The sequence below is a fragment of the Rutilus rutilus genome (assembly GCF_951802725.1).
Source record: "Rutilus rutilus genome assembly, chromosome: 2".
Classification (NCBI taxonomy): domain Eukaryota; kingdom Metazoa; phylum Chordata; class Actinopteri; order Cypriniformes; family Leuciscidae; genus Rutilus; species Rutilus rutilus.
In genome coordinates, this window is record NC_140210.1 from 58016424 (window position 1) to 58043399 (window position 26976).

The 26976-nt window shown below is 40.1% G+C and overlaps 1 protein-coding gene across 1 annotated transcript in view; it reads right to left on the reverse strand.

Annotated features, from left to right (window-relative positions):
* Window positions 1-26561, reverse strand: part of LOC311286454 (dynamin-2-like) — a 74573-nt gene extending 48012 nt beyond the window's left edge. The window contains exons 1-6 of the mRNA XM_084402686.1: window positions 26168-26561; window positions 17152-17225; window positions 15911-16060; window positions 15612-15696; window positions 15417-15535; window positions 10020-10118 (exon numbers count right to left, since the gene is read on the reverse strand). Of these exons, the coding sequence (XP_084258812.1) occupies window positions 10020-10118; window positions 15417-15535; window positions 15612-15696; window positions 15911-16060; window positions 17152-17225; window positions 26168-26328 (688 nt within the window). The 5' untranslated portion in view covers window positions 26329-26561. The remainder of the gene's footprint in view (window positions 1-10019; window positions 10119-15416; window positions 15536-15611; window positions 15697-15910; window positions 16061-17151; window positions 17226-26167) is intronic.
* Window positions 26562-26976: the final 415 nt, after the last annotated feature.

The following is a 26976-nucleotide window of genomic DNA, read 5'->3' on the forward strand; positions in this document are numbered from 1 at the left end:
GTCCATTTGGAAATGGCATACTCCCTAGATACAGACTCATGTATTAATGCCTTACGCAGATTTGTCTGTCGTCGTGGACAGGTCATTCACATGAGGTCTGATAATGGGACAAATTTCATCGGAGCCGAGCGGGAGTTAAAGGAGGCACTCACTGCATTAAACAATGAAGGGGTTCAAAGGGCCTTACTGCAGAAGGGAGTTCAATGGAGCTTCAATCCTCCTACAGGCTCTCATTTTGGTGGAGTATGGGAGCGCATAATTCAAATGGTGAGACAAATTCTGTGTGTAGTTCTTCGGCAACAAACATTGGATGACGAGGCCCTGCAGACTGTCTTGTGTGAAGCCGAAGCTATTTTGAACGATCGACCGATCTCTAAACTATCCAACGATCCTAGTGACTTGGAAGCCCTCACGCCCAATCACATCCTGCTTATGAGAGGAAATCCTGCGTTACCGCCTGGGTTGTTTGAAAGATCTGATCTGTATGCCAAAAAGAGATGGAGACAGGTGCAATATATTTCCAATCTCTTTTGGAGACGATGGGTACAGGAATACTTACCCTTGTTGCAAAAGCGACAAAAGTGGAACAAAGAACGAAGAAGTTTTTCCCCTGGAGACATTGTGATTATTGCTGATTCTACTGCACCACGTGGTTCATGGCTACTTGGAAAAGTAGTGGAGACCTTCCCTGACAAAAAGGGCCTGGTACGTTCAGTAAAAGTACAAACTAAAAGCAATATCTTAGAACGTCCAATTAGCAAGCTTAGCCTTTTATTAGAAGTAGACTAAAATAGGGCATTTAACAAGTGTTTTTGTCATACATTTCATACATTGGTACAAAACTTTAATTGGTATGTATGGCTCCATTTTTGTATGAATTTGTAATTGTTATGCCAATATGTCATATTCAATTAAGGGGCCGGTGTGTAGGAGCCATTTTTTGGGATAGTAACGTTTTTGTCCACTGGGTGGTGCTGTGTATAAGTAGATCCCCTGAGCAACAGGTGTGTGCGTTGGTGATTAGGAAGCACACAGTTTTTGACCGCACGACAGAGTAGCTTGTGAGGTGGATTTTAGTTGTATGCGGTCCATAAGGTATGGCTTTGGGCGTACATGTGAACAAGGAAAGGCCACAGGACGTTTACGATCATGTTTAATGGAGCACAAGTAATAAAGAGACATTTTTTATGCATCTACATCCGTCTGCATGGACTCTGTTTGTACGCGTTCTAAACTTGCATACTCCTATCATCAACGGCAATGGCACAGGAGAGCTACAATATCAATAAACATTGCTATGTCCCTTTAAACATAATCAACAATTACATGAGGATATTACTTCCTTCACATAATAGCTTCACCTCCTATATCACTGACCAGTTTACATTAAACTATATTAAAAGGGGTTTACAGAAGGAGAAATGGAGACATCCTCTGGCGAGAAAAGGCTACTGCACAACAGCGTCTGCACATGGTCTCCTGAGCACGATATTAACTCTTCCTAATTAAATGTTACAAACGTACTACATAATTTAGAAATCAGAAAGCTCACATCAGTTAAATTATTATTTCCTACAGTGTTTTACAGCTTAAACATTGTTCTATCGCTATAAATCTCACTCATCACGCTGGGCACGTTAATGCATTGTAATTCTACAGTATAGAAACACAAACACAACGAAGTGACAGTCACTTACTTTTTGTCATGAACTCAACACATGAATATTGGAAGCTGGATCATTCAGAACAGATTAAGGAAACTACACAACACAGGTACATATGCTGCTGAACTTGAATACATTTCCGAACTCACTATAACCACAACCAACACACTAGCTACACACTTCCTCTACCGTAACCACCGAAGAAGAGTCTTAAAGCGGCAGGCACCCAGAAACGTCAGAGCCTTTTATACAGCCGCCCCCAAATGTGCAAGCACATTTGCTTCCATTAAAAAGCTCATCAGTCAGGCTGAGGGGGGCTCACCGAGGCATCGTCCTCCCCTGACGGGAGAGCTGGCAACATCACCAACCGAGCTACCGGTCGGGTGTACACATGTCCTCTGATATCCACATCAGCGGATTTAATGCATCCATCATCGCTGCGGTGAATCTTGGTTACATGCCCAATGGGCCACAGGGCTCGAGGTAGCTGCGGGTCCACCAGCATGACAACAGCCTTATCCAGTAATTCAGGAGAAGTGGAGTGCCATTTCTGTCTGGTCTGCAGCCCAGGGAGATATTCTCTGATGAATCTGGACCAGAATTGGTCAGCGAGAACTTGTGAATGCCTCCAGCGTCTGCGACTCAGGAGCTCCGTCTCAAGATAGACCACTTGGGGAAGAGATCCATCGGGCCGCCCCATAAGCAGACTATTGGGTGTCACAGGGTCGATATCTGCAATGTCGGCAGATACATAACCCAACGGTTTAGAGTTGAGGATTGCCTCAACTTCCAGGAGAACGGTGAGAAGGACATCTTCATGAACAGGTTGTGCCCCCACACAGGTGTAAAGTGCAGACTTGACGGAGCGGACCTCTCTCTCCCACACTCCACCAAAGTGTGGAGCCGCTGGGGGATTAAACTGAAACTTAATCCTCTGACGCGCGAGTCGTTCCCGCAAGGTTGGCTCCATACTGGCAAAAGCCTCTCTAAGTTCCCGTTCTCCTCCTCTGAAATTGGTCCCCTGGTCTGACAACAACTCTGCAGGTGTCCCCCTTCTGGCGATGAACCGTCTTAGGGCCATCAAGTAAGCATCCGCATCCATGTTTCTGATGAGATCCAAGTGCAACGCCCTGGTTGTTAAACACTTAAATATTATCCCCCAGCGTTTCTCCTGGCGTCTGCCCATCTTCACAAACATGGGTCCAAAACAATCCACGCCAGTGGAATGGAAGGCGGGTTTGTGTAATCGGAGACGAGCAACGGGAAGGTCCGCCATTCGGGGAATGGAAGGCTGAGCTCTCCAGCGCTGACATTCGGCACAAGAACGCTGATGTCTGCGAATCGCCTCCCTTCCATGGATTATCCAGAATGACCGCCGCATCTCTGCAAAGACCCGCTCTGGACCAGGATGGTGCAGGTTGCTATCGAACCTTTGGATAAGCAAGCGTGTAACTGGGTGTGAGGCATCCAGAACTACAGGGTGCAATGTCATGTCATCTTGACCTTCCAAACGTCGTAGCCGACCTCCTACTCGTATGAGGTCCGTGGATTTATCTAACTCCGGAGCCAAGGTGAGTAATCGACTCCCAGGTGAGACAGGTTTCCCAGCTGCAAGGAGCTTGTAGTCCTCTGGAAATGACTGTTGTTGGGCTCGCTGGAGAACAATCATCTCTGCCTGTTGGTACTCTTCAGCATTAGGCGGTGAGCTTGAAGGGTTTTGTCCTAGAATTTCTTGAGCAGTGGCATCTATGAGCTTCTGCCAGGTTTGGTACACCTTATCATCCCTGCTGATCGCCATTGGTGAGGTAATCGTTACTCCACAGAAGGTGGTCTTCCGGAGTTCCACATTGTCCTCAAATGGCTCGGTGCTCGGTCTTTCTGGCCAGGTGGCTTGGTTCTGGAGAAGGAAGGGAGGTCCTTGAGACCATCGGTTGGGATTTATTAGGGCCTCCAGGGTCTTCCCTCTCGTCAGATCATCAGCAGGATTATTCGCTGAGTCCACGTAGCGCCAAGTGCACTTCTCTGTTAACTCCTGTATCTCAGCTATTCTGGCGCCTACGAAGACCTTGTAGCGGCAAGCCTGGGAGTGTAGCCAGGTTAGTACTGTAGTGGAGTCTGACCACAACACAGTTCGAGCCACTGTCAAGGTAAGTTCCCTCTCGAGGACATGAGCCAGCTGTGCTGCAACCAGAGCTCCACAAAGCTCCAGGCGTGGGATAGAATGCAGACGTCTTGGAGCTACTCGTGAACGAGCAAGGATGAAAGACAGGTGGATCTGGCCTTCCATGTCCTCAGTTCTCATGTAGGCTACGGCTCCATAAGCCTGCTCAGACGCATCTGCGAAGATGTGCACCTCACGGGTGGCACCCTCAAGGTTGGCATCCGCCGGAACATATGCACGTGGAAATGTAAGGAGAGGTAAGGACTCAAGTTCAGCCTCCCAGCTGGACCAGGCTTGCAGGAGTTCGGCGGGTAAGTTAGAGTCATCCCAACCTCGCTTCTTATCCCACAGCTGCCTGATGATGAGCTTCGCTCGGGTGGAGAAAGGTAACATGTAACCCAAGGGATCATATTGAGTAGCTAGAACTCTGTAAATGTTCCTCAGAGTTGGTACCTCATAGGACACAGGCCTATGTTTGTAGCCCAAGGAGTCGGTTGCCCAATTCCAGCTGAGACCGAGTGTTGATTCCAGAGGGTTGGACTTATCCTGTGCCAGCCACAGGTCCAGGCTTTCAGATCTAGCCTCTTGAGGCAAATGACTCAGGACGCCTGGATTGTTGCAAGCCCATCGACGCAACTCAAAACCTGCCGAAATCAGACGATCCCTGAGACGATCCACCAGCAGTTTAGCTTCACCCGGCGTACCCACACTCTGCAGGCAGTTATCTACGTAAAAGCAGTTCTCAACCGAGAATCTCAGATCATCGTCCGGCTGGCAGTGGTCAACAACATGGCGCTGCAGGGCGTATGTCGCACAGCACGGGCTACAGGTTGTGCCGAAAGGCAAAACTTGCCACTCAAATGTTCTTGGGGGTTCTTCCACCTTCAGGTCCCGCCACAGGAACCTTAGAAGGCGGCGATCTTCAGGGATGAGGCGGACTTGATGAAACATCCCCTTGATGTCTCCACTAACCGCTATGGGATGTTCACGAAATCTCAGTAATACTCCCAGCAAGGGGGCGCCAAGGGTAGGGCCAGGTAGCAGGTACTGGTTCAGGGTCTGCCCAAGGTACTGGTGAGAGCAGTTAAAAACCAGGCGGTTCTTTCCGTTGTGGCTGACGAGATGATGTGAGATGTACCATCCTTCTTTGGTAGAGGTCTCCTCAGTGACTTCCCTCACAGCACCTGCTTCAATGAGCTTCTGCATTTCCATCTTGTATGCATCCGCTAGCTTGGAGTCCTTTAAAAGTCGCCTCTCAGTACTACGTAACATGGGCATAACTGACTCCTTTGGCGAGTGCAAAGGTGGCATGCTTGGATGGCGCAGCAATGGTGTGGCGTACCTAAGAATTCCATCTACATTAGTACGGACCGTCTTGGCTTCAAGCAATGCTACAGCCTGCTGATCCTGCTTTGATCGAGTCACCTCTCTTTCATGTCGGTAAGGTACAGTGTCTACTTGCCAGAGCCTCTCCACATGCTTGTAAAGCTCATCCATTGGTGGTGTAGATGAAGTAAACAGACACTGTGCAGGTTGGATTGGCCGCCCCATGAATGGGGTAGGGCCTTGAAGAGTCCACCCAAGCCTGGTGCGGACTGCGGCTGGGCCACCTGGTGGACCAAGTCTGACTGGTTCAACAGGTGTTATCAGCTGAGGGTTGTCAGAGCCTACAAGGAGTGTTGGCTGAGCATCTCTTAAGGCAGGTAGGGGAATGCCACTTAGGTATTTGTATTTCCTCTTCAGGCGATCAATAGGGTAAGTATGCTGTGCTAGGCTGAGGCGGCCAGCTGTGAAAGCACCATTGATCTTATAGCTGGTGTGAGGGTTTGTAGCTGGTGAGACACGGAAAGACACTGTGTGGCCATGGAGGATCTGGATGTCCTGTCGGACTGTACGCAAAGGAAGCGCTTCAGGAGTGCCCTTTATGCCAAGAAACTTAGCTGCTGCTGGCAACAACATGGTCCTCTCTGACCCATCATCGAGGATCGCAAAGGTGTCAAGTGTCCGGTCCTCAAAATGTACAAGCACAGGAACGACCTTTAACATGACTCGATTCCCGGCTCCAGGTCTGTCCAGGTAGAGCGAGTCAGCCGCAGAGCTGGTTAAGCAGCTCTCTTCTTTAACGGCTACATCTTTATTTCCCCTCTCTGCTCTTGTATTTATCTCGTGAAGAGCCAGTAGATGTTTTCCCTGACAGATGTTGCAAGGTTTCTTCAATGTGCACTGAGCGGCTTGATGAGTTCGTGCACAGCGCCAGCACCGCTTGTTAACCCGTATCCACTCTCTAAGCTGTTCTAAGAGTTTGGTGACCGCACTGCATTGACTAAGATAATGCTCAGTACTCTCACAGTAGGCACAGTAAGCTTTACTCTTGGCCCCTCTGCTGGCTGAACTCTCTTTGTGGTACAAAGATGCGGTCTCTTTTGACTCACCAGCTCCATGTAGGACGGTCACCGTTTGTCTTCCAGGACGACCATCAGTCTTCACATTTTGCCTTTCCTTTATGCTGCGTCCAGTAGCCTGACTGTCGAAGCCCTGACACCATGATTCATAGCGGAGCCATTCTGCCAAATCATGTAGAGTGTGGGTCGCCCCTAACTGCTTGAACTGATGTCGACGGAAATCAGCTCTCTGTTCCGGAGGGAGCTTACTCAGCAGACGAGCAACATGTGAGCCACAGTTGAGTTCGATCTCCCCTTCAGGACCCAGAGTCCGCAACAAGCCCACTAAAGATTGTATCTGGAGAGAGAACTTCTGGAATGCCATAGTATCACCACGCCTTACTTCGGGGGTTTCTAGAACACTTGCTATCTTCTTTAAGGCAAGTTGATGAGGCTGACCAAATTTGTCATGGAGGGCTGACATAGTGTCACTATAGGGGGTTGGCGAGTTTAGATAAGCATCAGCTATAAGCTTAGCTTCCTCCAGCTTTAAATGATCCACAAGTATTTGATACTTGAAGAGTTCTGTAGCATTAGATGGGAGTAGGTTTTCTAGAGCTATGCGAAGCCGTGCAAATTCACTGGGATCCGGGTGAATAAACTTTGGGATTGTGGGTTGAGGCCCTCGATACACTTGCTCATTCCCTGGTGGCTGCATAAACTGATTAGGTGGTGGCATGCCATGTATTGCTCCAGTGGCTTTTAAAGGATGGTAGGTTCGGGCAGGCGCTGATTGCATTACAGGTGCATGAGCTGGGGCAGGGTGTGTGAGCAACTGAGAGGGTCGTGTAGAGGGGTATGGTGATATCCCTTTATCAGAAGTAGGAGGGGGATACTGAGGAGGCAGTGGAGGCTCACAAGGCATACATACTCTAACTTCAGAGGAAAGGCCGTGATGTCTACTGTCTAGCCCTTGTTCCTCGACCCTGAGATTGTACATCCCTCTTGAAAGGTTCTCATCAGGTTCAGGCCAGGGTGGAGGATCAGGCCAGTCCTCCTGCTCCATTTCCTTTGCGTTTGGTGCAACAGCGAAACTCCTTGAGGCTACAGCATCGGCTTGTGGAGATGTGGGATTACTATAGTTTATGGCTGGGCTATTAACTTGGGCCAGGTCTGCTCTCAGTGAGCGGGCTACCTCCAGTAGCTCTTTCATCTCGCGCCGTGCTTCATTGAGTTCCTTTATGCCCGTCTGAAAGGCCTGTTGTGTTTGGAGCAGTTTAGTATTCTCCTCTCGAATAGCCCTGAGCTCCTCAGAGAAACGAGAATCCAGATATGGGCTCTGATGGTATGAGGGTGTTCGTGCAGGCTGGATAAGCCCATCCAAATCTCTCCTCTGGTTGTGGTCTGGGGCTAGCTGAGGAATCTCAGGGTGAGCAGCATTCCCAGGGAAGCCACTAGAGTGAGGGTGGGCTGTCTGGAAAGGGGTCATCTGATCTGGACCCTCCCGAGTGAGGAACGCCCTCCTATCCAAGGCAGGGGATGAGAGGCCCCATTGATGCTGATCTCGTTGACTATATCCCATATAGTCCACTTCGAAGTCCTGAAGTCTGACCGGTCGACTTATTTGACGTTTAGGTCTCACATCAGGATACATCTCTTCATCTGACTCCATCCTGAATACTGCTACTCCAAGGACCAATGTTAGTGAGGTAATCTATCAGGGCTAGTTCACCAAGGTTTTCAGCCAGTAAACAGGATGGTGTATCGGTCAGGATACAGGAATAAAAAACGAGGAGATGTAATTTCTTCTATTAACTGTATTGAGATCCAGCAGTACTCATCAGAACATTCCAATATCCAATATTGTCATAGTCTGATAAAGAAACAAATAAATCACCATTAGGTACTTAAATTACTATGCAACGTAAATAATAAATCCACACAAATAATACAAATCAGGATCATCAAACATAAATATATCAATAAACATTGCTATGTCCCTTTAAACATAATCAACAATTACATGAGGATATTACTTCCTTCACATAATAGCTTCACCTCCTATATCACTGACCAGTTTACATTAAACTATATTAAAAGGGGTTTACAGAAGGAGAAATGGAGACATCCTCTGGCGAGAAAAGGCTACTGCACAACAGCGTCTGCACATGGTCTCCTGAGCACGATATTAACTCTTCCTAATTAAATGTTACAAACGTACTACATAATTTAGAAATCAGAAAGCTCACATCAGTTAAATTATTATTTCCTACAGTGTTTTACAGCTTAAACATTGTTCTATCGCTATAAATCTCACTCATCACGCTGGGCACGTTAATGCATTGTAATTCTACAGTATAGAAACACAAACACAACGAAGTGACAGTCACTTACTTTTTGTCATGAACTCAACACATGAATATTGGAAGCTGGATCATTCAGAACAGATTAAGGAAACTACACAACACAGGTACATATGCTGCTGAACTTGAATACATTTCCGAACTCACTATAACCACAACCAACACACTAGCTACACACTTCCTCTACCGTAACCACCGAAGAAGAGTCTTAAAGCGGCAGGCACCCAGAAACGTCAGAGCCTTTTATACACACAGTAAACGTTGTCATGTTCTCTAGCATTCGGATGCTGGTGTTCGGGAACACACTCGTGTGTGAGACGCTTCTGGAGGGAATTAAACCTAATCATTCTGATCACACACTTTGACTCCAGTGTTTCAGAAACACTGAACCAACATTAGAGACGCTGCGACGCCATTGGTCCACTGGTTACTCCAGTTATCCAATCACAGCTGACGCTGAGCCGAAGGATTTTTCAATAAATGTGTTTCCATCGTAGTTTATGCGCATTTCCATCTACTGATTTTTTTTATGCGATATCCCAAAATTTGCATAAAAACTGGCGGACAGAAACATATCTACTGATATACTATTATATTTTTTGTCAATATTTTAAATACAGTGCATTAGCACCCGCCCCCTTTTTCAGCGGCGCTGGTTCCGGAAGTATTTTTTCCATTCCCTTTTCCCATAGGGATTTAACAAAATAAACTTTGATAAAGCATTATAAACCGTGAACCAAACCAACCGGCTACAAGGAGAATCACAACACTACAAACTTTGATTTTCAAGCAAAAAAGTAATTTATAATCAGAGAAAAACACAAGACTGTGAACTCAACGGCTTTCAAACATTGAAGTATTTTAAGAGAACGGAGAGATCGACTCTACATTCACTGGAGTGGGTGGAGCTAAAGAGATCTTTTATGCTGTTTTGACTTTCTGATTGGTGGAATTTTCCGTATGGCATCATGGGTAATGTAGTTTTTCCACCAGGAATTCCATGATTAAACATGTTAATTTTAAAAACAAGCTAAAATAGCACAGGCCTTAGCAGAAGCGAATACCATCGATTCACAGTCACAGTAGGGCTGACTTTAACAGTTTATACGTTTTACACGATTTGTAAAAAATCTAGGAAAATTTATATAATTCTTACTGTTGCACTCCATAAAGTTTTACTTTTATGTTGTCTTTTCATTTTAATTTTAGTTACCATTTGATTTAGCAATTCTGTCGTGCTTTAGTCAGTTTTTAGGGACTATATAGTTTGTATTTACTCATTTAAGTTTATTTCAGTTTGAGTTATTATAAGTTACACTAAATGAACATGAAATTTTGCCTTGGCAACTAGCTGAAATAAAAAGTTTTCCATATTACATTTTATTGATTATTTACAACATATTTTTTGTCGGTTTTAGTTGTATTCCCCCATGAAGCCCAGGTGCAGCACCTCTGCGCAGCGGCAGAAGCTTGTTCTCCAGGATGTCTCTGGCGTCCGTTCCTTCATCCATCAGGTCCAGTTTGGTCATCACGCCGATGGTGCGAAGACCTGCAGGGCAGAGGTCAAAGGTCAAGCGGGCGTCATAAAGGTCATAGCATCAGCAGCCCCTGGTGGGGGGCTGTGGACTAACATAATATTGTACTTAAAAACGTGAAATAAAATGGGCATCAATGGACAGCGTAACTAACGCTCTAATGCCTAATGTACTGAGTGTTCAAGCTACAGAGAAAATGAAATAAAGTTTGAATTTGTCATGATTTGTTGCGATCAGAGCTCGTGAACGGAGAGTGCATTTCCCCCGCTCATTCCGCTCAGGGTCGCTCGCTCAACCCAGAATGGCCTGCTGATACCAAAATATGTGGAATAAGGGCTGCCTCCGACTAAAGTTTTTTTCTAGTTGACGAGTAGTTGGTAATTTGAGCCATTAGTGGACAAATTGCCCCTTTATATTAATTTAATTACGTAGGCTAAATAGGCTATATACAGGATAATGAGCGTTTCCGTAATAGGCTATAGCCGTATTCGAGCGCAAGACCGCACACATAAAGCTTGCCACAAAGAACCGGCAAAACTAATGATTATGAATGTGTCAAAAATAGCAAGGAGACATTTAATTGTTTATTAATAAACTGGTGTTTTCTGTGTCGCTGCAAAGATGAAGTTGACGATGCGGACTCGCCATGAACGCCAGAGAGATTATTACATAATCAGAGAGTAGCCTGTTTCTTTTCTTTTTGAATAGTTTTGTTTAAAAGTAGACATTTCAAGCTTTCCATAATAGATAGCCTATATTTCTCAAATCTGTGAGGCACAAGCCGAGTTTCGGCGCCCTCCAGTTCACGTGCAATGCAAGTGATCGTGCCGGCGCCTTTTTTCATTGTCTTCTATGTTTGCTTATTATTTATTAAATACAGGCAATTGGTTGATAAAATATTGATCAAAATTAAGATACAATTTATACAAAACGAAAATCTTTTAAAAAGAGTCTTTCTACAAAACTAAAGTCATTGAAGTGGCCAAAGTCATGTCCTACCCACTCCATGTCTCCAGACATATTGCGCATCTCATGATGTATCATGTCTTTCTAATGCTGTATGCCCACTTTCATAATCAACATCGATTAAATTAAAAAAATAACATTAGCCATTAGCCAATATTTAAACATAAATATGAAACTAAATATGTTTTCTTGAATGGCTACAACACGTATACAGTCACTGAAAAAATTCAATCATTGAATTTAATAAAAACATTTATGGTAAGTGGTTGCACACAACTGATTTTAGCTATATTTACATCCGTCTTTCGGATGAGACGTTAAAGCTATGGTCTACGATTTCAAAGATTGTTCATTATTAATAACTTCGTTTAGATGCTGGTTATGGTTCTACAGTACAATCCTAACAATATGAAGAGAAAAAAGAATGAAAAAAATCCATTCACTCTATTGGGTGTACAGCTGCAGAGAAGTTGACCAATGTTGACCAACTGCTCTCATCCAATCCCCCGCTCCACTTGAAACTCCACCTGGCGCTCGCGTCTCCACCGCACCCCACCCTGCCCCCCTCCTGCGACATGAAATTTCGCGGGCAAGCAGCTGACAGTCTATGGTAGCTAGCAAAGTAGCATCAGCTCAGCAATGGAGAAAAAACAAACCGACAGCAGCAAGCGGCCCCTGCTTGCCCCTACAGTCAAGGTTGGAAGAAAGAGAAAGTCTGTAGAGGAAAGAGCAGAGATAAAAAAAGAGATAAAAAAAAAATGTGAAGAACGCCAGACTCAAAGTAGAATCAATATAGGGTCCACCATTGACCGTTGGAGGAAGCTTCAGGGAGATTTGGGACTGAAAACATTTTAGAACATTGCATGTGTTGCTAATCTTGTGTCGGCGTGAACTCAAACGTGTGCCTCTGAGCTATTTTGTTAGGACAATGGTGACATTGAATTGTTGATGAAGCAACTAAGTTCAAGTGTCGAAAGTCAACTTTACATATGATGTGTCATTAGCGAGGTCATTAGATTGAAGCGACTAAGCAATGTTGTGAAAGTAAATGACGTCAATCAGTCATAATTGTAAGTGTTCATTCTTTCAAGGCTTTATGTGTTCACTGCTTTCAGCTATGAGAGAGGACCAGTTTCATCTACTCCAATGAAGACGGGATTCAAAGCCCCACTAGCTCCAGCAGCTTCAACCATTTTTTCATCAGATATGACCGGTAAGTGCGAATTTAGACCTGTCTATAGCTTCAATATATGTCCATGTCTCCAACAGTAGGTTTGCACATCATGTTTAACTGTTGTGCTCAAATGTGAATGCACTCTTTTGTGAGAATATGACGTGCAAACGATGACCTGTGTGGTAACCACATTGCCTCAGGCACCTCGGCCTCGGGCACCTCGTCCCCGTCCTTTAGCAGACCGTGTCGCGCCCTGCCCCCTTCGTCTAGGTGGGCGCGTGGAAGGACCCACGGCCGGAGAGTCAGGTGTGCTATCATGGGAGGTCTAAAAAAGTAACAACAACGTCTTTTATATAATAAGTAATCCCGATACACACGCTCAAAACACCAAATTATTGCTGTGAAAACCTATTTGAGTTTCTCCGTTTTTAAACCAGTGGCGTTGGCCTAGTTATCAACAGCTTCCTCAAATACCTCCGGTAGACTACAAAGACTAGCTATAAAGTGTTAAAAACCTAAGCTTGGCTACTGATGACATTGTAATATACATTAGGTTTAACATGCATTTAATAACTTTAAATGTTGCTTTACCTGCGAATCCGACATCGCACATGGTAAATCTCTGTTCTGATGTTTACTACCGGTGATCACAGCTTGACTGAGTGACGTTGTTCAGGTCGTTTCCCGGTGGGAGGGATCAGGTAGCACAAGAGGGGAGGGGTGTGTGTGTGGAGGGGCGGGATGAGTTTTTTAAAACTTCCCAACCGTCTCAGGCTTTCTCGAACGATTTTCAACATCGTAGACTACAGCTTTAAACCGAGGTCCTGACTCTCTGTGGTCATTAAAAATCCCAGGATGTCCTTCGAAAAAGAGTAGGGGTGTAACCCCGGCATCCAGGTCAAATTTGCCCTTGGCCTCTGTCCATCATGGCCTCCTAATCATCCCCATATACTGATTGGCTTCATCACTGTCTCCTCTCCACCAGTAAGCTGGTGTGTGGTGGGCGTTCTGGCGCAATATGGCTGCCGTCGCATCATCCAAGTGGATGCTGCACATTGGTGGTGGTTGAGGAGATTCCCCCTTCCTTGTAAAGCGCTTTGAGTATCTAGAAAAGCGCTATATAAATGTAATGAATTATTATTATTATTATTACTACATTTAAACAAATGCATTAAGTTTAACTTATTCAATTTTAGTTCAACTTAATGCATTTGTTTAAATGTAGCTTAAATCAATGTGTGCAACCACTTACCATAAAATGTTTTATTAAATTCAACAAATAATTTTTTTCAGTGTAAAGAGAAATTTGATGTCTTGTCGTCAGCCACAACATAATGACATCACATATTTTCCGACCCAGCCCTCAGCCCCCCTCGCATGAAACAGCTTCCAGCGCGCCTGCTATTTTCACATATCTGGTCTTTCAATAATTCAAGCACTTTTAAGTACCTTTTCATAAATATGGCTGTTTTCAGGGGTTTTCCAGGACTCAAATTTCACTTCAAGCACTTTAAAGGGTTAGTTCGCCCATTTAAGACATGAAGTTGTATGCAATCCTTACCAGCACTATAGTGCATACACACTGACCCACTCTGTGGTCACCTCCCTGGTCAGAGTTCTGGCCGCTGGAAGTTTTTCAAGAAAGTATTCCCGGTTAGTTTCCGGGGCCTCAAAACTGTGCGTTTTTACGTGAAAAAATTATATGCGTTTCAAAGCTTGATTAATTTACATCACAAAAAAAACACCAGACAAAATCCATACCTCAGTTTTTAATCGGCACTATTTTCTTTCAATTTCTATCAATCCGCGCTGCTGTCAACGTCAACAGTGCGCACGTTCCGATCAGCTGTTCCATACTGTTTACACAATCGAATGACAACGACGTAAAAAGTAGAAAATTAACAATGCGAACTTGTAAATTCCCAGGTTGTGACCACAAGAATGTGCTGGGATCACTGTTCAGATTCCATCGTTTTCCTGTTTCGGATATAGCTAATATGAGACAGCTTTGGCTGGTTGCCATCGGCTACTCTGCGGGAGCTAAAATATCCAGAATCAAGGATTTTCGTGTGTGCAGTGCTCACTTCAGCGAAGACGATTACATCCCCAACCAAGAAAAAAAAAAAAAAAAAAAAAAAAGATTTTAAAGAGTTTTGCTGTACCAGTACCACAGGTAAGCTCTATATTTACTAACTTTATGATCCCATGTCTAAACTGTACAGTAAACAATGTTTAGACTCCAGTGGAAAACACGTGAAAAGAGGTCTAATATAAAAACAGTATATAGGGATATAGGTACAATTTGCTGAGAAAACTATTTGGATGTAATGCAGACAGACCTGTAATGCAGTTGGCCTCCTCGTCAATCGATGGGTTTTGCATCTGTGGCATGAGTTCCCATTCGTGGCAGCAATAGCTTCTGTTGGCATAACTTGACAATTTGAACAAGTGCACCACCATTTGTCGTTCATCCTGGCTCTTGCTACAGCTGTGGGCCCAGCATCAACTTGGACAACTTCATCTCTGTCCTCTCGCTCTCTCTCTTCCCGTTCTATCTCCATCTGCTGAAGTTCGGCATCGGTATACTCCGGTTCATAAAGGTATCCCTTTGGCGTTGTGCTAAAATTACTTTAATCATCATCTGTTCCGTCTGACATTGTGCTAAAATTGGTTACATCATCAGAAGTTTCGTAATCAGACATGTTGTCAACGAGTCGCGCTATCAACAGCTGATCGGAACGTGCGCACTGTTGACGTTGACAGCAGCGCGGATTGATAGAAATTAAAAGAAAATAGTGCCGATTAAAAACTGAGGTATGGATTTTGTCTGGCGTGTTTTTTGTGATGTAAATTAATCAAGCTTTGAAACGCATATAATTTTTTCACGTAAAAACGCACAGTTTTGAGGCCCCGGAAACTAACCGGGAATACTTTCTTGAAAAACTTCCAGCGGCCAGAACTCTGACCAGGGAGGTGACCACAGAGTGGGTCAGTGTGTATGCACTATAGTGCTGGTAAGGATTGCATACAACTTCATGTCTTAAATGGGCGAACTAACCCTTTAAGCACCTTGTACGAACCCTGTATGTATAAATAATATTTTGTGAACCGATAACTCTGAGCGAACGCTACTGGATGAACGTTTGCTCGTAATATTCTCGGTGTGTCTCACCCTGAGGATCGACCTCTTTGCTGATCTTCAGCGCGTCAGAGTTGGCGAGGTCGGTGTTGGCAGGCGTGACGGCCAGGATCAGGCAGGTCTCTCTGGAGATGTACTGCAGCAGCATGTCTCTGATCACACACACACGGAGAAGAGCCGTCAGTGTTTCAATCGGGTCCTGTAGGCCATCAAACCCACAGCTCTTACCTGATCTGGAACTCGATGTCCATCGGCTGGTCTCCCACCGCCACCTTCGTCATGCCGGGGAGATCGATCAGCGTCAGATTCAACACTGAGAGAGAGAGAGGAACGAGTTTGATTCGGTTATAAACATCATTATGTTGATTCAGATCAGTTCAAAAACTGTTGATTTTGCAAAGTGAGATTAATACGGTTCCTTATCATCCTATAAATACACAGCCACACATAACGCAAGGAACTGTGACGTTTAACTGCAGCAACAACAGAGAGAGATTGTTTATTGTGGAAGAGTGATCTGAAGGTACCGTTCGGCGAGTACACGCGCAGGTTAATGGGCACCGGAGAGATTCCCTTATTAGATCCGGTGATTCGCTCCGTCTCGGCCTCGATCTCCAGCCGGACCTCGTCAAAGTCCACGAACTTACGGCCCTTACAGTGCAGGAACTCTGCGTATTCTAGAGGAACAGAGATCAATGTAGAATCATTAATACACTATATTAAATGTTGAATTATATATGTGTGTGTGTTTTTTTTATTTTTTTATTAATTTTAATTTGAGTTAAAGGTAAATGATTATGATTTGACTTTTCTAACTTTAGTTAGTGTGTAATGTTGCTGTTTGAGCATAAACGACATCTGCAAAGTTACGACGCTCAAAGTTCAAAGCAAAGGGAGATATTTGCTTTAAAATAAATCACTTTTAAGGACTACAACAAACGGCTGGTGGGAACTACACGACATTCCTCCCGGGTAAGTGACATCACCAACCCTAAAATTTACATAAACCCCGCCCCCTGAACATGATTTATAGATTATCAAGACAGAATATACTAATCAACGACTAGAAGATAACTATACATAAGATTCATAAATTCACTAACTAACCATTCAGAAATGTTCAGAAACTCACTTCTTGCGTCTCTCCATCATGCCGGGAGCAGCAGCTCATTTGCATTTAAAGGGACACACACAAAAATGGTGCGTCTTTGCTCACCCTCAAAAAAGTAACTAATTTAACATGCTATATAAAAATATCTGTGGGGTATTTTGAGCTAAAACTTCACACACACACTCTGGGGACATCAGAGACTTATTTTACATCTTGTGAAAATGGCATTATACCACCCCTTTAAAGTTTTTGGTGATTTTTCTTTGGTTTTTGGTATCTAATTATACACTAGCGCTTTAAATAATTAGTGTTTTTATTGTTGTTGTTTTTTAAAAGAACTGTCACTTTGCTCACCAAGGCTAAGAAATGCAATAAAAACTGTGAAATATTATTACTATTTAAAAATATTTTCTATGTGAATTTATTGTAAAATGTAATTTATTCCCGTGATGCAAAGCTGAATTTTCAGCATCATCATCATGCATTATTGCAATATTGTGATATAGTTTTTGGCCGCCCTGAAGGTAATTCTCAGGTTTAAAGCTCTCGGCACCTGAAGTAAATTAACACAGGTAATCATTTCGACAGTTTGAAAGGCGTGAACACACCTTTAAGTGTGAGAGATTCGATGTTCAGAAGGTGTAATGCGTGTTATACCTGCTTTACTGTTGACTAGCTGGAGGATCAGAGGCCTGCGAGTGACGATGCCAGATCCTCGTGGCAGGAAGTCTCTGAACGACAGAGAAACAGAGATGAATGAACATTACTAACATTCAAAACATTAACTTTTTGTTTGCTTGTGGTATAACGCCATGCCAACTTCTGTGGCATTAAAATACAATAAAATATACAGAAAACACCCAAAAGAATATTTTTAGATAATCTGTGGGAAAAAAAACTGAATTAAAAATTGTCCTTTCTCAGTGAAGGGTTAATTTGTTTATGAAATGACAGAATAACAGCATAATTATCTGGTTCACCAAAGTATACAGTGAAAACACAGTGTGTTTCCTTGTTTCACTTCCCAGACCAAAGTCTACATGCATATAGAAGCTCACACATGTGTGTGTGTGTGTGTGTGTGTGTGTGTATGTGTGTGCGTGCGTGTGTGTGTGTGTGCGTGCGTGTTGCTCTTCCTGTTGCTTGAGCTTGAGCAGGAATCCTGAAGATGTCAAGTCCGCACACGCTGAAATCGGTCTCAATCACACAGTTAGATGTGGTTTGTTAGTGAACCATTCAGAAACAGAAATCAACACATTTGCGCCTCTGAAGGATGAAGACGCTCATGATCTGCAGTGATACACAGATAATATCTTCATTCACTCACACTCAGTCCTTCCAAACCCGTATGCTGTCATCCTCACTATTAAATGAGACATATGGACTACTGTCGTGACGCTTTTGTGGTGATTTTCGGAGTATGACACGGTGGTCACTATGAATTATTGTTGTTGTATGGAAAAGATCTGCATGAAATGTCTTAAAACATCCAAATAAAAATGGGTCTGTATTACAACATAAAGCAGTAAGGGTAAAATCTCAGGTCTCACAATTAATGGTCCCCATTCACTTCCACAGAATTTCTTTCCATACAGTGGAACTCAATATGGTCCATCAACTGTTTGGTTACCCATATTCTTCAAAATATATATTGTTGTGTTCCAGCAGGAGGAGATTCATACAGGTTTGGTATAACATTTGAGTGAGTGAACTATCCCTTTAAGGCCAATTCACACCAACAATGCCTTTAAATACAAAGCGCTCGCTGAAGTTTACGTTTTCAGCTGCTTTAAATTATTGAGCTGGATTCTTGTTGGTTGTCAATTTTAAATTGTTTATCAGCTGAAAAATAATACGTTGATAAAGTGATTCCAACGATATCGTTCCTCTGTGCTGTTACCGGTCTATATTTCATAACGTTATAGTTCTTGGTGTGTGAACGGCTTAATTTTAGTAGTTAACTGCGGTCAAGTGGGCCGCGCGTTGAAAATACACGGTCAAGCCAGCCGCACTTTTTTTTTTTTTGTATGCGCGTCTATTTGTGTACTTACGGTATGGGTGCTGGAAGAGGCCAAAATTGATTTTCGGACACATTTTCTGCTATTTTCCATCTTATTAGGACATAAATAATTAAATGTCATGATTTTTGTATTAAATACGACTTTTAATTGTGTTTAATCTTTATTATTTTAATGCTTGTAGGCCTATATATGATTAACATTAATTATTACATAATTTATTCATGTTCATATTAATGTTAATTATTATACATCATTCTTTTTTTTACATTTTCATGATTTTTTTAAGATATGACTTTTATATTTGTTTATTTTTAATTATTTTAATAATTGTAGGCCTATATATGATTTACATTAATTATTACATAATTTATTCATGTTCATATTAATTATTACACATCATTCATTTTTTTGTCAATTTTAATGTTTAATATATGATACATTAATTATTATACTTTATTAATTAATGTAAATTTAATTTAAATACAATTATGTAAATTCAATTATTAATGTTAGTTATCATACATTCATTGTTTTGCATTTTTATTGCTGATTTTAATGTTTGTATATATAAAGTATTCATTAATTATTATACATCATGTATTAATGTTTGTTTGTTTATTTATTAATTTACTTACATTTTAAAGTAAATGACAAATATGACACAACAGGCTTTTGGTGCCTTTTAATCTATTAATTCTCATTGAATTGCCTATGAGCTATACAAACCTGATCTACGAAATATACATTCATACCTGATGTATGAAATATGATACTCAAACACACACACACACACACACACACACACACACACACACACACACACACACACACACACACACACACACACACACACACACACACACACAGCCATTTTACATATAAAAGGTCACAGTTTTGCCATTTTATTTTACGTTCTAGCACTTACATAATGTCCCATTTTCAAACACTCATATGAGTGACGCTGACTATTACTGTATTTATTTTCTACTGTATAGTTTTGGAGAAAAGTAAAGGCCAATTCACCCCATTATCAAAGTGCATTCTAGCACTTACACCATGTCCCATTTTCAAACACTTATAAAAAGTGTTCCTTCATAGGTTTGCTCATTCTTTCACTTGATTCCTGTTCAGAGTGACCCTGACTATTACTGTATTTATTTTCAAATAATTTTCCTGTATAGTTTTTGAGAAAATTAAAGACAAACTCACCCCAATCATCAAAGTGCATTCTAGTGCTTACACCATGTCCCATTTTCAAACACTTATAAAAAGTGTTCCTTCATAGGTTTGCTCATTCTTCAATTTGATTCCTGTTCAGAGTGACCCTGGCTATTACTGTTATCATTTTCAAGTAATTTTACTGTATAGTTTTGGAGAAAAGTAAAGGCCAAATCACCCCAATCACCAAAGTGCATTCTAGCACTTACAACATGTCCTTTTTTCAAACACTCATAAAAAGTGTTCCTTCATAGGTTTGCTCATTCTTTCATTTGATTCCTGTTCAGAGTGACCCTGGCTATTACTGTTATCATTTTCATGTCATTTTACTGTAAAGTTTTGGAGAAAAGTAAAGGCCAAATCACCCCAATCACCAAAGTGCATTCTAGCGCTTACACCATGTCCAATTTTCAAACACTTATAAAAAGTGTTCCTTCATAGGTTTACTCATTCTGTCACTTGATTCCTGTTCAGAGTGACCCTGACTATTACTGTATTTATTTTCAAATAATTTTACTGTATAGTTTTGGAGAAATGTAAAGGCCAAATCACCCCAATCACCAAAGTGCATTCTAGCACTTACAACATGTCCCATTTTCAAACACTCATAAAAAGTGTTCCTTCATAGGTTTGCTCATTCTTTCATTTGATTCATGTTCAGAGTAACCCTGACTATTACTGTATTTATTTATAAGTAATTTTACTGTATAGTTTTGGAGAAACTTAAAGACAAACTCACCCCAATCATCAAAGTGCATTCTAGCGCTTACACCATGTCCCATTTTCAAACACTCATAAAAAGTCTTCCTTCATATGTTTGCTCATTCTTTCATTTGATTCATGTTCAGAGTGACCCTGACTATTACTGTATTTATTTTCATGTCATTTTACTGTATAGTTTTAGAGAAAAGTAAAGGCCAAATCACCCCAATCACCAGTGCATTCTGGCACTTACAACGTGCCATTTTCAAACACTCATAAAAATCATTCTATTATATGTTTGCTCATTCTTTCATTTGATTCCTGTTCAGAGTGACCCTGACTATTACTGTATTTATTTTCAAATAATTGTACTGTATAGTTTTGGAGAAAAAGTAAAGACAAACTCACCCCAATCATTGAAGTGCATTCTAGCGCTTACACCATGTTCCATTTTCAAACACTCATAAAAAGTGTTCCTTCATAGGTTTGCTCATTCTTTCATTTGATTCCTGTTCAGAGTGACCCTGACTATTACTGTATTTATTTTCAAATAATTTTACTATATAGTTTTGGAGAAAATTAAAGACAAACACCCCAATCATCAAAGTGCATTCTAGCACTTACAACATGTCCCATTTTTAAACACTCATAAAAAGTGTTCCTTCATAGGTTTGCTCATTCTTTCATTTGATTCATGTTTAGAGTGACCCTGACTATTACTGTATTTATTTATAAGTAATTTTACTGTATAGTTTTGGAGAAAATTAAAGACAAACTCACCCCAATCATCAAAGTGCATTCTAGCGCTTACAGCGTGCCATTTTCAAACACTCATAAAAATCATTCTATTATATGTTAGCTCATTCTTTCATTTGATTCCTGTTCAGAGTGACCCTGACTATTACTCTATTTATTTTCAAATAATTTTACTGTATAGTTTTAGAGAAAAGTAAATGCCAAATCACCAAAGTGCATTCTAGCACTTACACCATGTCCCATTTTCAAACACTCATAAATAGGGTTCCTTCATAGGACATGTTGTAATTGCTAGAATGCACTTGGTGATTGGGGTGAATTGACCTTTACTTTTCTCCAAAACTATACAGTAAAATGACATGAAAATGATAACAGTGATAGTCAGGGTCACTCTGAACATGAATCAAATGAAAGAATGAGTAAACCTATGAAGGAACACTTTTTATGAGTGTTTGAAAATGGGACATGGTGTAAGCACTAGAATGCACTTTGGTGATTGGGGTGGATTGGCCTTTACTGTTCTCCAAAATGATACAGTAAAATTACTTGAAAATAAATACAGTAATAGTCAGGGTCACTCTGAACAGGAATCAAGTGACAGAATGAGCAAACCTATGAAGGAACACTTTTTATGAGTGTTTGAAAATAGGACATGTTGTAAGTGCTAGAATGCACTTTGGTGATTGGGGTGATTTGGCCTTTACTTTTATCCAAAACTATACAGTAAAATTACTTGAAAATGATAACAGTAATAGCCAGGGTCACTCTGAACAGGAATCAAATGAAAGAATGAGCAAACCTATGAAGGAACACTTTTTATAAGTGTTTGAAAATGGCACATGGTGTAAGCGCTAGAATGCACTTTGATGATTGGGGTGAGTTTGTCTTTAATTTTCTCCAAAACTATACAGTAAAATTATTTGAAAATAAATACAGTAATAGTCAGGGTCACTCTGAACAGGAATCAAATGAAAGAATGAGCAAACCTATGAAGGAACACTTTTTATGAGTGTTTGAAAATGGGACATGTTGTAAGTGCTAGAATGCACTTTGGTGGTTGGGGTGATTTGGCCTTTACATTTCTCCAAAACTATACATTAAAATTATTTGAAAATAAATACAGTAATAGTCAGGGTCACTCTTAACAGGAATCAAGTGACAGAATGAGCAAACCTATGAAGGAACACTTTTTATAAGTGTTTGAAATTGGACATGGTGTAAGCGCTAGAATGCACTTTGGTGATTGGGGTGAGTTTGTCTTTAATTTTCTCCAAAACTATACAGTAAAATTATTTGAAAATAAATACAGTAATAGTCAGGGTCACTCTGAACATGAATAAAATGAAAGAATTAGCAAACCTATGAAGGAACACTTTTTATGAGTGTTTGAAAATAGGACATGTTGTAAGTGCTAGAATGCACTTTGGTGATTGGGGTGATTTGGCCTTTACTTTTATCCAAAACTATACAGTAAAATGACATGAAAATGATAACAGTAATAGCCAGGGTCACTCTGAACATGAATCAAATGAAAGAATGAGCAAACCTATGAAGGAACACTTTTTATAAGTGTTTGAAAATGGCACATGGTGTAAGCGCTAGAATGCACTTTGATGATTGGGGTGAGTTTGTCTTTAATTTTCTCCAAAACTATACAGTAACATTATTTGAAAATAGATACAGTAATAGTCAGGGTCACTCTGAACAGGAATCAAGTGAAATAAGGAGCAAACCTATGAAGGGACACTTTTTATAAGTGTTTGAAAATGGGACATGGTGTAAGTGCTAGAATGCACTTTGATAAAGGGGTGAATTGGCCTTTACTTTTCTCCAAAACTATACAGTAGAAAATAAATACAGTAATAGTCAGCGTCACACATATGAGTGTTTGAAAATGGGACATTATGTAAGTGCTAGAACGTAAAATAAAATGGCAGAACTGTGACCTTTTATATGTAAAATGGCTGTGTGTGTGTGTGTGTGTGTGTGTGTGTGTGTGTGTGTGTGTGTGTGTGTGTGTGTGTGTGTGTGTGTGTGTGTGTGTGTGTGTGTGTGTGTGTGTGTGTGTGTGTGTTTTGAGATCAGGTTTGTATAGCTCATAGGCAATTCAATGAGAATTAACAGATTAAAAGGCACCAAAAGCCTGTTGTGTCATATTTGTCATTTACTTTAAAATGTAAGTAAATAAATAAATAAACAAACAAACATTAATACATGATGTATAATAATTAATGAATACTTTATATATACAAACATTAAAATCAGCAATAAAAATGCAAAACAATGAATGTATGATAATTAACATTAATAATTAAATTTACATAATTGTATTTAAATTAAATTTACATTAATTAATAAAGTATAATAATTAATGTATCATATATTAAACATTAAATTTGACAAAAAAATGAATGATGTATAATAATTAACATTAATATGAACATGAATAAATTATGTAATAATTAATGTAAATCATATATAGGCCTAAAATTATTAAAATAATAAAAAATAAACAAATATAAAAGTAATATCTTAAAAAAATCATGAAAATGTAAAAAAAAAGAATGATGTATAATAATTAACATTAATATGAACATAAATAAATTATGTAATAATTAATGTAAATCATATATAGGCCTACAAACATTAAAATAATAAAGATTAAACACAATTAAAAGTCGTATTTAATACAAAAATCATGACATTTAATTATTTATGTCCTAATAAGATGGAAAATAGCAGAAAATGTGTCCGAAAATCAATTTTGGCCTCTTCCAGCACCCATACCGTAAGTACACAAAAAAAAATGTGCGGCTGGCTTGACCGTGTATTTTCAACGCGCGGCCCACTTGACCGCAGTGTTTAAAGCCCTGGCTCGCACTGGCCCGACAGTGGAAACGCGGCTATTGTGCTTTTGAACTTCCGCCCGCCTGCCCGCTCTGGTGCTCTCAGAGGCAATTTACGAACGCAGCCTTGTTAGGGCCCGAGCACCGATGGTGTGAGGACCCTCTTGGAATTGCTCTGTTTATTTTTTATGTACCTGTTAGTTTTTTTTAATAAAAATGACTACACTAAATTCACACACTTTTACGATGTTTTTGGGACTCAAACTGTTGGACAGCTAATTCAGAAAAAATACTTTCAAAATTTAAGACTTTATAAAGCCGTGATAAGACTTTTGGGTAACACTTTAGAATACTGTATCTTACTGCATAACAAATAAGGAATTATTGAGGAACTAATAGAAAATTATTTATTAACACTTAAGTCACTACTGTTAACTACTAAGGAAGATGTGTTAACTAATTAGTATGTAATATAATTGTATGATTGTTAAGTTTCAGTTAGTTAATCAATAACTAATGAATTATGTCATAACTCTTGAAGAACTATTATTAATTATCTATTAATTAATGTGCAAGAAAAATAACTAAGAAGTAACTACTAATGAACAGTCATACACAGTGGTTACTACAATAAGCCGTTTTATTTTAGCAGTGGAGTGGTGGATGAAGTACACAAATCAAGTACTTGAGTAAAAGTACAGATAACACAATAAAATATGACTCCAGTAAAATGATAAACTATTGGCCTATTCATTTTCAAAATTACTTTAGTAAAAGTACAAAGGTAATTACTTGAAAAGTAAAAAGCACTGATCAATGTTTTTTATTTTATTTTCTAGCCAGTTTTAGTCATTCTTCAGCACTAATAAGAAAGATAAGTGCAGACATTTACTAGGCTATATATTGATCTGCAAATAAGCAAACTTTTTATTTAATTAGCAAAATGTATCATAATGTATGATAACTTATCTATTTTACAAAGGTTTAGATAATACCCTTAATAATGTGTTTTTTACAGTAAGTTTGGAGTCAGAAGTATGTGGTAATTCTGTATTAATTACTAATGAGTTCCCTATATTCTCACTTTAGAATACTGTTCCAGGTTCCAAGTAATTCCTGAAGAATTATCTAATAATTATTTGTTAATTACCAATTAATTTCCTTATATGTTCACTTTAGAATACTGTTTAAGGTTATAAGTAGCCTAATTCCTGGATAATTATTTGATAATTATTTATTAATTACTAATGAGTTCCCTATATTCTCACTTTAGAATACTGTTCCAGGTTCCAAGTAATTCCTGAAGAATTATCTAATAATTATTTGTTAATTACCAATTAATTTCCTTATATGTTCACTTTAGAATACTGTTTCAGGTTATAAGTAGCCTACTTCCTGGATAATTATTTGATAATTATTTATTAATTACTAATGAGTTCCCTATATTCTCACTTTAGAATACTGTTCCAGGTTCTAAGTAATTCCTGCAGAATTATTTGATAATTATTTATGAATTACTAATAAGTTCCCTATATTTTCAGTTTCCCTCAGTCATTGCCTCAAACATGAATTTACTCAATGGCATTCTATGCTGAGGAAAACAGACACACACAGTACTGTATATAAAATATAAAAACTAATCTGAGATTAGTTTTGTATGACTGTTCATTAGTAGTTACTTCTTAGTTATTTTTCTTGAACCTTAATTAGTAGATAATTAGTAGTAGTTTTTAAAGAGTTATGACAGAATTCATTATTTATTGATTAACTAACTGTTACTTAACACAATCATAAAAATATATTACATACTGATTAGTTAACACATCTTCCTTAGTAGTGAACAGTAGTGAAGAAGTAGTTAATGAATAATTACCTATTAGTTCTTCAATAATTACTTATTAGTTATGCAGTAAGTAAGATACAGTATTCTAAAGTGTTACCGACTTTTGAATACTTAAGGGTCTTAATTTTCCCCAAATTGATTTATCACCTTTTAATACTTTTCAAGACCCCGCGGATACCCTGTCAAGTTCAAGAACATTTTTCTCTCAAATTGAATAAGTATTTGTCCTATTTCAGTGTTGTTTACACAAAAGACTGAGTTTTATCATGTCGAAGCCGCACGGTCACCTGCCCACGAAGTTCTCCAGCACCGAGCTCTTCCCGGCGCTCTGGCCGCCCACCACCGCGATCTGCGGCAGCTCCAGGTTACAGCTCTGGCCGATGGAGCTGAAGGCGTCCTGCAGTTTATTAATCAGGGGAATCAAGTCCTCCATCCCGCGGTTCCCCATGACGAGCTTCGGTCAAACACCACAAACCCCAGAGAAACTCGACCGATCACTTCATAACTCGCTGACTCAAAATAAACCGCTTTAACACTAACAAAACCGACTCAGTATGTCAAACTCCAGTTGTCAGACAGAGAGAAAAACGACTCCAGCTCCTTTTTCGCCAGCTCCTTATTTGTCGCGAACTATTCTTAGGCTGACTTCAGCTCCTTTTTCGCCAGCTCCTTATTCGTCGCGAACTATTCGCCCTCCCCCTCGGTGCTTTTGGCCGTATTTCTTAAAGGAACAGTTGTACGTGAATTATGAGCCTAATGGGCAGCATTTTCCATTTAACAGTGGAAATAAATACTCCTGAAAAGATTATCTTGTCTGCCTCTATAAATGGTGTAAGCTATGGTATTTAAGTTCCATTTCTTACATAATGTCTTTTTAAAAGTATGTAGAAACGTGACATTATGTTTCCAACTGAGATGTAATGTAATGTAATTTCTGTTCTTTATTAGAAGTTATCCATTACTCCAGTCTAACATACATACATTGAACGTGCACATATACAAACTTTTGAACGGTGGTGTTGCATGGAGAGGCATGTTCTGGGTACCATATTTCAACAATAACACATCAGAAAATGTTGTATTGAAAGATTTATTT